This window comes from Convolutriloba macropyga, chromosome 1 (assembly GCF_964194025.1).
Source record: "Convolutriloba macropyga chromosome 1, txConMacr16.3, whole genome shotgun sequence".
Classification (NCBI taxonomy): domain Eukaryota; kingdom Metazoa; phylum Xenacoelomorpha; order Acoela; family Convolutidae; genus Convolutriloba; species Convolutriloba macropyga.
In genome coordinates this window covers 4063527-4077550 of record NC_134468.1, presented here as the reverse complement: position 1 = coordinate 4077550, position 14024 = coordinate 4063527, and the positions used below count along the sequence as shown (strand labels likewise).

The 14024-nt window shown below is 34.6% G+C and overlaps 1 protein-coding gene across 1 annotated transcript in view; it reads left to right on the top strand.

The window, feature by feature from the left end:
• LOC142344447 (uncharacterized) overlaps positions 1 to 14024 on the top strand; it is a 251125-nt gene that overhangs the window by 40973 nt on the left and 196128 nt on the right. Inside the window, exons 17-22 of the mRNA XM_075396101.1 lie at positions 648 to 1320; positions 2138 to 2580; positions 3132 to 3473; positions 6724 to 6885; positions 7423 to 7944; positions 10322 to 10642. Coding sequence (XP_075252216.1) covers positions 648 to 1320; positions 2138 to 2580; positions 3132 to 3473; positions 6724 to 6885; positions 7423 to 7944; positions 10322 to 10642 — 2463 coding nt within the window. The remainder of the gene's footprint in view (positions 1 to 647; positions 1321 to 2137; positions 2581 to 3131; positions 3474 to 6723; positions 6886 to 7422; positions 7945 to 10321; positions 10643 to 14024) is intronic.

Sequence of the window (14024 nt, the reverse complement as noted above, 5' to 3'; positions counted from 1 at the left end):
CACTGAGATTGCAAAAAAATCTTATCTGGTTTACAGCCCTCAGTATTTGAAGGTGGTCATCTCCATTCTGCCATCTTTTTTGTCCATCTCAAGGGATGTCCATCTCAGTCCATCTCAATGTAGCACATACCACTCAAAATAACTTAAGCAAGAGGTCCTGGGTTCGCTCACTGAGTTCCCAGGAGCGCCAAAATGATAACGCCATGGTTCCGCTGGTCCGCATTGGGAAGGGTGATAGGTCGTTACCTGTCTTGAGTCTTAGCTTTAAGTTTCAATTAGTTTGGTTGCTCATGTTTTGTTTCAGGTTACACAATTCAAGCAAGAGTATCATTTCCGGTTTTACAACATTTCATCATCATGACTTTTCTCGTTACAACTTTTGGAAAACAAAATCAACTTACAAAAGGCGGTAAAACACAATAAACCTAAGAAGTTAATCTCTAGCATTAACATGGTGAGGGAGCGGGAGGTTCCTGGTTCGATTCCCAGAGTGGTCAACAAAATTTTGCCCCAGAAAGAAAAGCTTATTTAGGCTACAGCTACTGAATTAAATTGCCTTGCCTATCATTCAGGAGCATCAATTCTTCCGACATTAGTCGGTTTATGTTTAATAATTTGCTCAAATGTTAGTTTTCATGAAATTTTAGGATGCTGAGCAGAAGTTTGAGCGAGTCGCCAAATGTGTGACTAACGATTTCAAATCGTACAGTGAATTGCAGAGCTCAGTTGAAACATTCCTTTCTACAAATAAGGATCTCTTGTCAAATTTGGATCAGGTCGAAAAACAGCTAAAGCAAATTGCTAACACGCGTACGCTTAACAGCCAACTTTTGTCAACGTGGGATTCGACGCTTGTTGATTTGACTTCAAAACTGGATTCTTGTGACGGGTTGTTGTCCAACATGGGAAAATCCCTGGACATTTTTGACACGTCGACAACTGACAAGAAACCTGCCACGACATACGAAATGTCAGAATCACAGCTGCGCCAATTGCGAAAAGCGCTTAAAATGAAGGCGGATTCGGTCACAAAGTGCTGTGACGTCAGCAAACGCGTTGAAGCAATGAATGAAGAAATCGTATCAGCGCTTTCCAGCGCAAATTCTGCGATGTCACACAGCAACGCTGTGGCTTTAGAGGACTTGGATTTCACAAAAGCGAAGATTGAGAAAGTTGGAGAAAGTTTGGAGAAGTCGAAAGTTGATGGGAACTTGAAAGATGTCAAGGCTCTATTAAAAGTATTTCCTTCCACCGATGGACCAGCACAAGACGCGACTAAGAATTTTGCGAACAAGAGCGCAGAATTAGAGTCACTGAGAAGTAAGCTGTGCTAGTTTGAGTTCTTTTTATACTTTGATGTTCTACAATTTCATAACAGAATTCTTGTCGGTAAGTGCGGTAAGTGATTTTAACTTGCACATTTTACGTTTTTATTTGAGGTACTTTATAAGATCACTAGAGTGATTGCTAGAATAATGCCTCCTGGTTTTGAACAACCTTCAAAAACTGGTGACCGACATCCAAGTTTCCCATTTCGTTGAGATGCGATCAAGTTTTTTCGCTATTAAGCTCTTATTTTTGATGTTTCAAATGTTTTTTTTTTCATTTTGGTGGCTCTATCTGTTATTTATTTCGAATAAAGAGTCATGGCTGAATTAAATCTGAACTGAAATTAATGTTATTTGTAATTTTGGCTATTTTGAAATGAGCGGGTAGATAGAAGGCGGCTATAGTGAGATCTTTCAAACAAAACAATGTGAGTTATGAAGAAGCCAGCTAGTAGAGTTTGCTAGTCGAAATGAAGCCTCAAAAAATTGATATTAAGTTTGATATAACTGATGTCATTTTAATATTGATTAAGACTCATTGATCTCATTGTTTTAATTGTGTCCTTCAATTGACCTGAATATCGCATGACCTTGTTGATTAATCCGAATAACAGTTGTGAAATTTAGGATCTATTTTGCCCCCCCCCCCCAGCTTAGTGAGCATAAATATTTTATGACCCGCAGGCGCACGTGCTATTTTCTTACATAGTAACGTGCTATATAACAAAATAGAATTTGTAACTGGGGGGTCATAAAAACACTGGGAGGGGGGGGGGGGGGGGAACAGAATAGATCCCAAATTTATTTAGATACCGGATCAGAACGTGTTAACCTCATATCCAAATGGGACTCCTTGAGAACTCTTCAAGGAGCTATTGAGAACCTGCGCACTGTCTCCGATTACTCAGCTTATCAGAGCAAAATAAACGTGTGCACCCGAGATCTGGATTTCTGGAAACTCACAGCTCCCGAACTGGACCAAAGTTGCCAGAATACTGGAACAGAGTTCACCCTGAATGGTAACGCCGTGACGTTCGAAGGATTCGTGAACAACTTGATCGGAACCTTGGCAACAGTTAAGGGCGAAATTGAGTCGCATCAGAAGCGAACAGAGGAAACTTCCAAGTTGAATGCTAAACTTGGAAATGCGAAAGAGGATGTCGTTTTGTGGAAAGAAAAGGTTGAGAAGATGTTGAACAAAACGCAAAAGGCAAAATCGGGCGATTTACATGGACTGCTGAAGGAACTTAAGGTAAAATTTTTAACAATATTCTAAATTTTGCTGGTAAACTGTTACCCAAGACGTTATTAAACTACTTTCAGAAAATGTTTTTTTTTTCAATTTATTTGTTTATTATCTCCAACGCTTGCTCTGTGCTTCATTTTTCATTAGAAAATTTGCAAAAACTTTTCTATTGATTCTTTTTAAAATAACGAAAGTTCATATCATCTATGCAATTAGTTAAAATGATTTTCCTGTAAGATCAAATTTGCTCAGCAGAATGAAAATCAAATTATGAAATGGTATTTGGGTTGAATACATGTATTTGTGGACAGCCAAGTTAGAATATTCTCAATTCCTCTTTCTTCCTGGATTTTGAGGGAGTTTCGAGTATAATTGAAAAGCAGAAACCACTTAATTACTTATTGATGAGTTTTTCTTTTATTTAAACCAAAGCTTTTCTTCACTAACATTTTAAAAGCACACCGTCATATCACACAACAATTGTAAACTCGCCTCAATCTTTTTTGATCATAACTGGAGGAAATTATCAGTTCGTGTATCAGTGTAGGTCATTTCAGGCCGTTAAGGATAACCCGTCTGTTTTGGACCAATTAAATTCAATCAAGCAGCGGGCCAATCAGATTGAAGAGAGGGTGCCGAAGTCGCAACGTGCTATGACAATTTCGACACCAATCTTAACTGAACAGATTGAAAGTGTCGAGCAAGAAGTGAAAGAGAAACTAAACCAGTGCAGTCAAGAAGCGGAGAACGTAGAATTGTACATGGATTCGGTCGAGAAGTATAAGAAGGCGAAGTCTCAGATGTCTGGGTTCTTGCGTAGGGGCACAGATCACCTCTTCCGGATGACGCAATTGCCCGCTTCAAAGAAAGAACTTCAAGAGGCTCTTCAGAAAACTAAGGTAAGCAAAAATTAGATAATTTTTTAATGTAAAATATTAGTTTAACAACTAAGTAATTTGAAAGATTTGATTACAACAGCACGCACTAGAAGTTTTATTTATCTTGATCTTATCTTGAAATATTTGCTTTATGATTACTCAAATGTAAATACGGCCCCCGAAAATACGGCCTTGAAACTTAGGAAGCTGAATAACGCAGCCAAAATTGTCAAGCTAAAGATCTGCAGTCTGAAAATTCAGTCTTAGTTTCAAATCTCTTTCAATTAGAAGTCTCACTTAGAAGTAAATTCTAACCGCTCAGGCCGTGTTCAACAAAACCTGAAAGGAATAATTTATTTGACAAAAGAAATGCCATATAATAGTTGATTAGCTGGGCGTGAAACATTACAGTTCCAAATAAAAAAGGTTACTGCAGCGGCATTGATCTGAATTCTGTATCTGTTACCATTTATATTCTAAAGCATGTATGTCTATATAGCAGCTATTGCGGTAATTTGCTGACTAGGTTGTAATAATGTAAGCTTGCTTTAATGATGTTTGACCTCTAAATTTTTTCTCAATATGATGGGAAATTCAATTTTCACAAATTTCCAGCTATACACAGAAAGTTAAGTTATTTAAGAAATTGACTCTGGTCATTTTTCTATTTGGAGCTCTCTAGGTTTTTTCGTTGGGTTTTATTGATTTATTTGAGCAATTTTCAGAACCTGAATATTGGGGGCTGAGAGAAATTTGATTAGTTCTGGTTGTTTTTTTAAGGTTAGTTCTTTAAGAGGAAGCCGGAGAGCTACATGTAAGCGAATTTTTAACGATTCGTAAAAGCTTTTTCATTGAAGTCATTGAAAGTTAAGTCATACTTGAACTCCTTTCAACGCTTACCAATCTTTTCTAGATATTTTTACAGTTCAGTTTTATTTATGGTAGTCGGTATATCTGACCTTTTTTGCTACGACGTGTTTTAATATTTGTTAGTAGTGGATAGTTCTTCAGAGTTCTTCCATCATTTTTATTATACTCTGGGTTTTATCGGTCAATTTTCTTCATTATTTTTAACTGATTCAATTTTAGCTTCTCTTATGAAGTTTTTTGCTGAGTTTTTGTGCCCCTTGTATCTATGTTTTACGTATTCCGTTTACGTATTATTACGTTTACGTTACTATGTTTACGTTTTTGATCGAACACGTGGACAGAATGTTTTTTTTTAATTTTTGTTTCAAATATTTATTGTTCTGTCAAGTTCCTGTTTTATGTTTCAGCGTTCTCCTTCGGATCGGTTATATTTTTATGTTGATATTGTATACTTTGAGGGTTTTTTTTGTGAAATTCGACTGTCCGAGTTTTCTTGGAAATCTTTGTTATATCTTTGAAGTGTTTTGTTATTTCTTGATAATTTTTCAGGCCTCATTGTTTAGATTGATTTTTAAGTGTTCATTGTGATAAAACAGAAATTGGAGCGAACAATTAATTTATTTGGGAGTTTGCATTTTTCAGGTTGGATAGCTACAGTGAGGAAAATGTTTTTTAGGCTACAAGTTTTGTAAGCACTTTTTTCTAAGTCATTGTTGTTAGGTATAGTCAATTCAGGCGTTTTGTAGCATTTTGGCCGAGTTTTGTAATTAGTTTTTATATTACTGAAGTAAATTTTAGTAGTTTTGGTTTGTTTTTTTTATTTTTTAACCTCTTGGCATCTTTTTAGGAAAGTTTTATGTGGCTGTCTAAAAAACTGTTGTACAAGTTCCATTTTTATTAAGCGGTGCTGCTCGCCCTGAAAACTGATCTTGATGATTTTTTGCGCTGTGCTAATTTTTTCGGACGTGGATCTTTTTTCATGTTGTTCTTGCACCAGTCTTTAGCAGTTAAAGTAGAAAAGAGTTTGATTTTACTCTGAAATTTTGAACCACTTTTATATATTTTTAATACCTATAGAAATTTTACTTGTTGAATCGTATTTTGTGTTGCATCTTTCTTTGGCAAGCTTTGTGCATGTGTCGTTGTGGGTGACAAACTGGATGATGCTTGCCGTAATGTTTTAATCAAATCGCCTTGTGATTACAACAGTTGTATAACTTTATCAATCTATTGCCGTGATTAGACTATGAGATTATCACTTTTTTATCACTACTGTTTATATAGTAACAGGGATGATAAAAGAGGTTGATAAACTCATAGTCTAATGACAAAGCAGATTTCGTAGTGTCAATTAGGCGTTAACGTCTTATTTCAACTTAGGTTATGCAATTGTCGTTATCGCAACGAGAGTTGATTAAAATCAGTTTCACAGTTTTACTTATAATTTTTATTATGAAGCAGTTCTTGCGCAATTTGTAATAATGTGATAGAATTAAAATGGCCATTTGTACTAGCATTTTTGCTAAATCGTCAGTTGGTCTATTATGTCATTGCCAAATAGTGGCAGGGAACCAAAAATTTTGTCATATTTGAAAATAAATACAAAAAATGCACCCTTACAGCAAAATAAAAGTACTTTTGGAGGGAACTATAATGGTGTAGCCAATATACGAAAAAAATTCGATCGAGTGGTTGATATCTTTCCTAATTATTATATCAAATCACTTCTCAGGGCTATCACAGGTTATCAAGTAAAACTATGGGACCTTATATGCCCACTGTTCAGGAATTGATTATCACAGTTCGAGAGATCAAAAAGATGTAAAAACCACGGTATTTCAACCTCTTTTAAATGTTCACATTTTTTTCATTCGTTTCTCGAATAATAAAAGGCTTTTTGTGCTCCACTCTGGAAATGCCATGCTCACTTTTCAAATGTTGATTACCATAGTTCCAAGGCAACATGCAAAACAGCAGTTTTTGAAACTTTTGCTGAAAAAATGTTAACCATGCCTGTAGTGAGTTCACAAATGCTTATATTGATCGGCAACAATCAAACCATTTAGTTTCTATTTCAACTATATTGAGAAAAACTAATTTCGTAAACCATTTTTCTTATCTTTTCCTTAAAAAATCAGTTCACCGGCATCTTAATTTTTCAACAAAACTTTCTACAAAAACGTTTTGAATTGGACGTTGGGTAAGTTAAAATTTCATTAGACACGTTTTCAGGGTTCTGTTTTGAACTCATCATGATATTTTTGCATTTCGTCCTCATTAATGATATGTTACTGTACAGCAAAGCGTGTTTGAGCATTAATATTTTGAGAACTGTCGTTATAAGATACTTTTTTCTTCAAGTTCATAGTGCGTTTTATAATTGTTACTGTTTGTTTTTTAGGACCACATAACTGCGTGGTCTGGAGAACAGCACCTGGTGACAGAGATGACGAGTTTGAAGGAGAAAATGAAAGAGATTGGGGCCAACTGGATGGACGAAAAGTTCACTGATGACCACGATGCTCTCCTCGACTCATTTGCATCCCTGGGAACTAATCTCAAGGTACCCTATCCAGGATGTACCCTTTTTAATGTACCCTTTTTTGCTGATCGTCCGAGGACATATAATTTTTTACAATCTTTTAAGGTTGTATGCGATTTCTGTGACTTGCTGATAGTCTTAAATTCGTATGAAGTTTCGTTCGTTTTCATTAAAAGGATTTAAATGACTGCCTGATAACCTTAATCAGTTACAGTTCCCTATAATTGTAAAAGCGTTTTATATTGTTTTTACCGACATCCCTATAATCATATAGGGATCATATATTCATTTGAGTGAAGTTATGCAACGGTATTGCCTTTAAATATGGACGCGGTAACTTGTATAATGTGGTAATATGATCCTTGTATGATTACTAAGGACTCTCATTTTGGACGCCATTTTTTTTAAATTTGAGTTTATAAAGTTTTCATCTTTTGTTAAAAGTGATAATGAGTATTCAGATTTCGAAAATAACCGAATCGTTTGAAGTTTGATGCTGCGTCACTGTGTTTTGACAGTTATCGTGTTTATGCATGCTTAGTTTTGGCATTTTTGTAGGTCAAAGCTGAAATTCTGGAGCAGAGCATTGAGGTTGTTGACAAACAAAATGAGATTGAAGAAAGGGCTAACATCGAGATCAAAGAAATCGAAACTTTGATTCAAGTAACGCCTGACAAACTTTCCCAACCGGAATCCTTCTTGAACAATCTCGATGGAGCTAAAAAGGAACTTGCCCGTTCTGAGTCTGTCATATCTGAGATGAAACAGAAACTCGGAGTTTTCAGAGACGATCCAAGTCAAACAGTAGACACTCATAAAATACTGAGTAAAATCAACGAGCGCGAAAGTGGAATAAAACGATTCCGTGATCTCATAAACAAAGCCAAGTCGACAATGTCTAGATGCAAAAATGAGAAAGCGCACCTCACTGAAGAGATAGAGAAAGTCTCTGATTGGCTGGAGTCGCGTGGTAATGTTGACCAATCAGAGAGTGTGGATATGGCTGGCGTTGATGAAGTTGATGCTATTATGACCAAGAAAGACGTGGACAATGTCGAGAAATCACTGGACATGCTATCGGTTTGTGTCTTTGGTTTCGTCAATTTTATTCTTCGGTATTTTAATCAAAAGTGGTACTACTAAAAGATCCCTTTGAAAAATTGAACTTAAGATAATTTTGTTTCTTCTCATTTTGTTCTCCAGCAAAAAAGGAGGCCTAATTTTTTTTTCTCTTTTTTGTACCTTTTCGCGCCGACAGATTGCATAGATTCTTTCTAATTATCCAAAATTTAGTCTGCATGTTTTCATAGCTGCGAAGCTGTAAGCTGAGCGGAGCTATATTGCGATGCTCTTGGTTTTTTGTTTCGTCGTCTGACGCTCTTTTTCGTTTTACATTTGTTCACACAGCAAAGCTGAAAAAGTCAAATTTTCTTATTGACTTCTCTGACTAGCAAAGGTTTTAAGATCATTTGCGTGATTAGATTTTGATCATACGTGACTTACCTCACTCAGTAAAATGACTTTTGCCCTTAAAAATTTAAGTTTAATTTGAATTAATTTGAGGTCAAAGGAATTCATATGTGTAGTAAAGGTCCCTAATAAAAGGCTTCTGCGGAATGAATTTTATCAAGCTTTATTAATGTATCGCTGAATGTTTTTTAGCCTAGTTGATTGATCGGCGTCGATTTTTTTCAATTTAGACCTGTATCTGTTTCTATATCTATTATACGGCACGCAAGTCTATTCGTTCGCAGCTATTCCGGCAATCGGCCGACTATGTTTGTAAGTATCAGATTCTACACATTTCTTCATATCAAAAGTTTGAAAAAAACTGCTTAAAGTAACTTTCTTGCAAAATCATCTTAGAATTTTTTTGTATTTATTGCTCTAAAACGTCGTTTATAGCAATTATATTAGTCCTGTTGGTCTTTCTTGTGCCATTTTTCTTACTACTTCTCTGCTGACAGTTTATTACGTTTGACCTGACTTTTTGTTCTCAAAACTCAGATAAACCTGTAAAGCCCGGAGTGCATTAAGTGTCCGTTCAATGCTCTTAGAGTTTTACTAGTCTCTGCGCTTTCGTTTCACTAAAACTATAGAAGAAGTGTAATTTCATAATTTGAAGGTCAAGTTTGGACCCCCTTTTTTGTTCTTTCGAATATGATACATGAATTTTTTGCCAATTTTTTATGGTCATTATAGGATTATTCCACCCTCCTGCACTGGAACCACCACCAAATACCACCAACGCCACAGATTTCAGGGTATACTGACATGAATTTTATTTATCACTCATTCACTAGAAACCTAAATGACGGCAACATGACATCAACAAGAATGATGCATATTTTTGAGAGAAAAACGAAAATTTGGCGAACTCAATTAACATTCTCCAAAATTCTCCTACTCCAATTTACTATTTCCTATGGTACATTTGGGCATTCCGATATAAAAAAAATTTCAGTAAAACAATGCCTTTTCAGTAAAGTTTTCCAAAACTGACATTAAAATGGATTCTAGAATCTTTCTTTTTTTCAAGATGTTTTTGATCACATTAGGATAACAGTCGAGTCTTTCAAAATAGCAAACAAATCTTTAGTTTAAACTGTTACGAAAAAATATCCGAACATATCTGAAAAACAACTATTGCTGGTAATGATTTCCATTGTAGTAGTAGAAAATGGTATTATTTCAGCCTTGGAGTTTTCAAATCCGATTATGTAGAAAAGCTGAAAATAATATAAAGATTTGTTATTCCATTAGAGCTAATTTGAAGCTTCTCTCTTTACTCTTCTGTGCCATAGTCTGTTAACTTTGCTTGTGGCCGTAATAAACAACCGTGAAGCTGGTTTTTTTAAAAGAACCGTACTTTTGATTGGGTTGATTGGGGAAAGAGCTTTTATGATTTTGAACTGGATGTTTCCAGTAGTTTCCCAAAACTACACATATTTAGCCTATTTTCCCCTTTGAAAACAGAATTCCATTGGTCTCTTGCATCAATTAAAAAAGGAGGGTCTTGTCACCTGATAAAATGAATTTCGCTCAAAAAAATGAAACGCTGCTTTTCTATTTTTGCTTTGATGAGCATATTTTCCGAATCCCTTCGCTTTTTACATACAAAATACATACAAAGTTTCAAATCCTTAGCTTTTAAAAAAATTTAAGATCTTCAAATTTTGCTCAACAATTCCAACATGCGTTTGAAAACGAACCTGATTGGTTCGACAGCGAACCGGTACCGTCTATTTTGTCTTATGTATCTCTGCTTTGTAATCTTCTAAACTGTGTTGTTTCTCGACTCTATGAACATTTTTTTTTTTATTTTATCTAGTAATTCATTAAAGGTATTAAATTAAACCCAAATATTTAAATTCTACTTCAATATGGAAGATAATTTTTGTATCTTTTTATTTTTTTGTTTCTAGGGTTGCGTATGTTTGTGAATACTTTGTTTTAGGACTTGAAGGGTGCTTTCGATTCCAAGCAGTCATCTCTGGCCGAAATCGAATCCAAACTTTCCAAAGCTAAAACTTCGTTTGGAAGTGAAGTGTTTGACGACTTGTCTCTTCAATTGGAACACGTGACCAAATCAATGGACTCATTTAGCGCAACGACTGATCAAAAAAGGAAAAAGATAATTGACAACGTGAATGAAAATTTAGAACAAGAATTGCAGTCAGCCGAAATGCAATTGGCCGAAATTGTATCGAAATGTGAAAGTCTGCGAACTGCTGCGCATGCACCTGCAGAGTTGCAGGAGAAAGCTGCTTCATTAATGGTTAGTAACCGCACATTGAATTTTTTGTTCTTTTTACAAAAGTCCACTGATCACATTCGAAAGAGGTATTTGGAGAAATTCTTATGTTTTGTCCTCTTTGCGGTTCTAATATACTGAACCTAAAAAATAAGTTAGCACACCCTATTGTCGCAAAGTAAAAATTAAATTTTTGAGGCAATATTACTCCAACTTAAAATCATATTTTGAAAATAAGTTTTACCCCATTGATCCCCTAAACTAGCCCTCTCGTCTACCTAAGAAATTCAGATAAAACACAACGTTCACTTACCAAAAATCCCAATGTAAAGTTGATGAGTTTCATCCAAATTTCACAGTTAAAAGAAAGTTGTCACATGATGTGATATGTTTTCAGGTTTGTTCAACTATGGCTAAGTTTGCACTTGTGTTAAACGTTAGCGAGTGAAAAGATGTGAATAAATTCTGATTTTGTGACAACTTTCTTTTTACTGTGAAACTTGAAGAAGTTCATCGACTTTACATTGCGATTTCTGGTAAATGAACGTTGTGTTATTTTAGCTCCGAAGCTGTAAGCTGAGTGGAGCTAGATTGTGGTGCTCTTTGTTTTTTTTCACGACTCGAAGAGGAGTATTGGTTTTCTTAAGGTTTTTTTTTACCGGAAGTATTATTCGTTCAGACGATGCTTTGACCTAAAACCCAAAGTGAACTAATTTTTTCTGAGCGAGGGAAGTTGTTTGATCATGCGTTGCGTTTAGTGAATGACTTTGAAAAATAGTTTTTGACTGAATGGCACATATAGATAACCGTTTTTAGCCGTTTTTTGTCTAAGTGGCCCACTTTTTTTGCTTGTAATTTGGTTTTTTGTCGAACTGATTTTTAGTCGATGTTATATTGAAATATAAACATCGGAAATTGATACCACAGTGTTTTGCAGAACCTGAAAATGCGTTTCAAGTTCAAAATTGGCTCATATTTCTTGAGTTTTTAATTAATTTCTTTCTTTTTTTCCATTAATTTTTTATTTTTGGATATTTCAGCCGTCTTTTTGTCACAAACCAGGTAATATGGCAATTTCTCTTTGATATTTTATATACTCAACGCCTCTTTCTAACCCGATGTAATTTTGTTTTATAAAATTTTACATATGCGAATCCGTTTTTGGTAGTTTTTTTCCAATTTTTCTCAGTTTTTTTTGTCTGTATTTTGGTTTTAATTACTAGAAATAGTCTTTTTGTGCAACATGATTTCGTATCAAAAAAATTTGTGCAACTGTAATTTCATTTTAGAAACTTCAATCATTTTTTAGGCTTAACTTTTTGAAAAATTTTTCTCATAAATGCAGTCTTAAAAATTTCTTGGCCATGTTTTGCAAAAAGTTCCAATGTTCTGTATATTTGAATTATGCTTTTTCTTTTTTTGTTCTGTTCAAGAGGATGAATCTTTGTCTCGGATGTTGAATTGTCCTTTCTATCAGCTAGCTTTATCATTCTAGCTTTGTCCGGGCGCGTACCTTTATATTGGTTATAATGATTTTTTCAGTGGTTAAAAAATTGAATGATTTCAGCTTTTTATTTTTTTTCATTTCTTTGGTTTGCAATTGATTCCATTCAACATAAGACAGTACTAAGGGTTTGCGAGAAAGCCCTTTCCAAAATGTCCACTCATTACTATTTATTGTACTTTTTTTCCGGCCTTGGTATTTTTTTAATGAATTTTGTCTTTGAATTTTATTCTTTTGATAATGTCTTTTCTCTGATTATTTTAATTTTTGAATTAGTATGAAATCATGTTGTCTAGCATAAATACAACAAATAAGAATTATATGTGAATTTTGTCTTAAATGCAACGATTAGAAATATAATTGTAGTAATTTTCTGATTCTAAAATTTGAGCATTCTTTTTGAAAAATTTGGCTTCGTTTCTAAGTTATTATTACTATCTGCCGTTTGCTTTCGCGATCTTTTTGAGATTAGAATCATAAATTATTTGAGGGTAATTGATAGCCCAGTTAGTTTCGTCAGCCTATCAATATTTTGACCATTTTAATTTTTTCGGACTGTTTTAACTTTACCAAACGTTTTCAATAATATAAATTTTGCTGCATTTTGTTTCTCTTGGTGACAGGGTTTAAATTTGACCAATTTTTAGATCAGATCTAGGGAGGTAATGAGTTAATGACTTAATAGAAAAAGGTGATGGCTTCAGCTGCAATTAAGGTTTTTTGTAAAGTTTTGACGCTTCGAGTCGCTTCCGGAATTCTTCCGGCTATGTTTTTTGTTTCGTCGTCTATTTTTCGTTTTACATTTGTTCACACAGCAAAGCTGAAAAAGTCAAATTTTCTGAGTGACTTCTTCCTCTCGTTAATGACGATTGCGCGCGTGAAATCATTTCTCGCTCTCTTTAGCCAACGTTTTCAGCTTATTTGCGTATTTAGGTTTTGATCAAACGTGACTTACCTCTCTCAGTAAAATTACTTTTGCACTTTAAAACTTAAGTTTAATTTGAATTAGTTTAATGTCAAAGGAACTCATATATGTAATAAAGGTCCCTTATGAAAAGGCTTCTGAGCCATCAATTTTATCAAGCTTTAATAATTTATCGCTGAATTTTTTTTACATAGTTTTTTGAGCGGCGTGAATAACTTTTTCAACTTATATCTGTATGTGTTTCTATCTCGATTATACGGCACGGAAGTCTATTCTTTCGTAACTATTCCGACAGTCTGCCGGCTATGTTATCTGGATTTCTTAGGTAGACGAGATGACTAGTGAAGGGGATCAATGATGTAAAAATTGTTTTTCAAAATGTGAATTTAAGTTGGAGTAACGTTGCCTCAAAAATTTAATTTTTACTTGGTGAAAATAGGGGATGCTAACTTGCTTTTGCCGTTCAGTATAGATTATGTTGTCATTAATTTTTTGACACAGCTCAGATTGTTCAAAAATCAAGCGTTTGATATATCAAAGTGTTTCAACTGGGAACAATATGAGCTGTGTAACAAAAATTGATCGGGAATATGTCGACAAAACTAGTCGCATGCATGAAGGTGAAAGCAACAACTGATCAAGGTGCTTCTTTGACATTTTTTAAACAAAAAATTAAATGTGTTTTTAATTTTTTGTTTCACTTATCAAGGTGCTTCTTTGACAATTTTTAAACAAAAAATTAAATGTGTTTTTAATTTTTTGTTTCACTTATCAAGGTTTTTCTTTGACATTTTTGTTCCGACCCCCACTTTAGTGGGAAGGGAGGAACTATATACTCAACTGGTTTTTTTTGTTCAGTCAATTTTGGCCGACCGATATATTCATCGTAGAGAATTGTGAGTGGTATCATTAAAAAGCCCGTCCAGCGTAGAATACGGAATTAAAAAGATTTTTTCGATTTTCGTGTTTTACAGGGA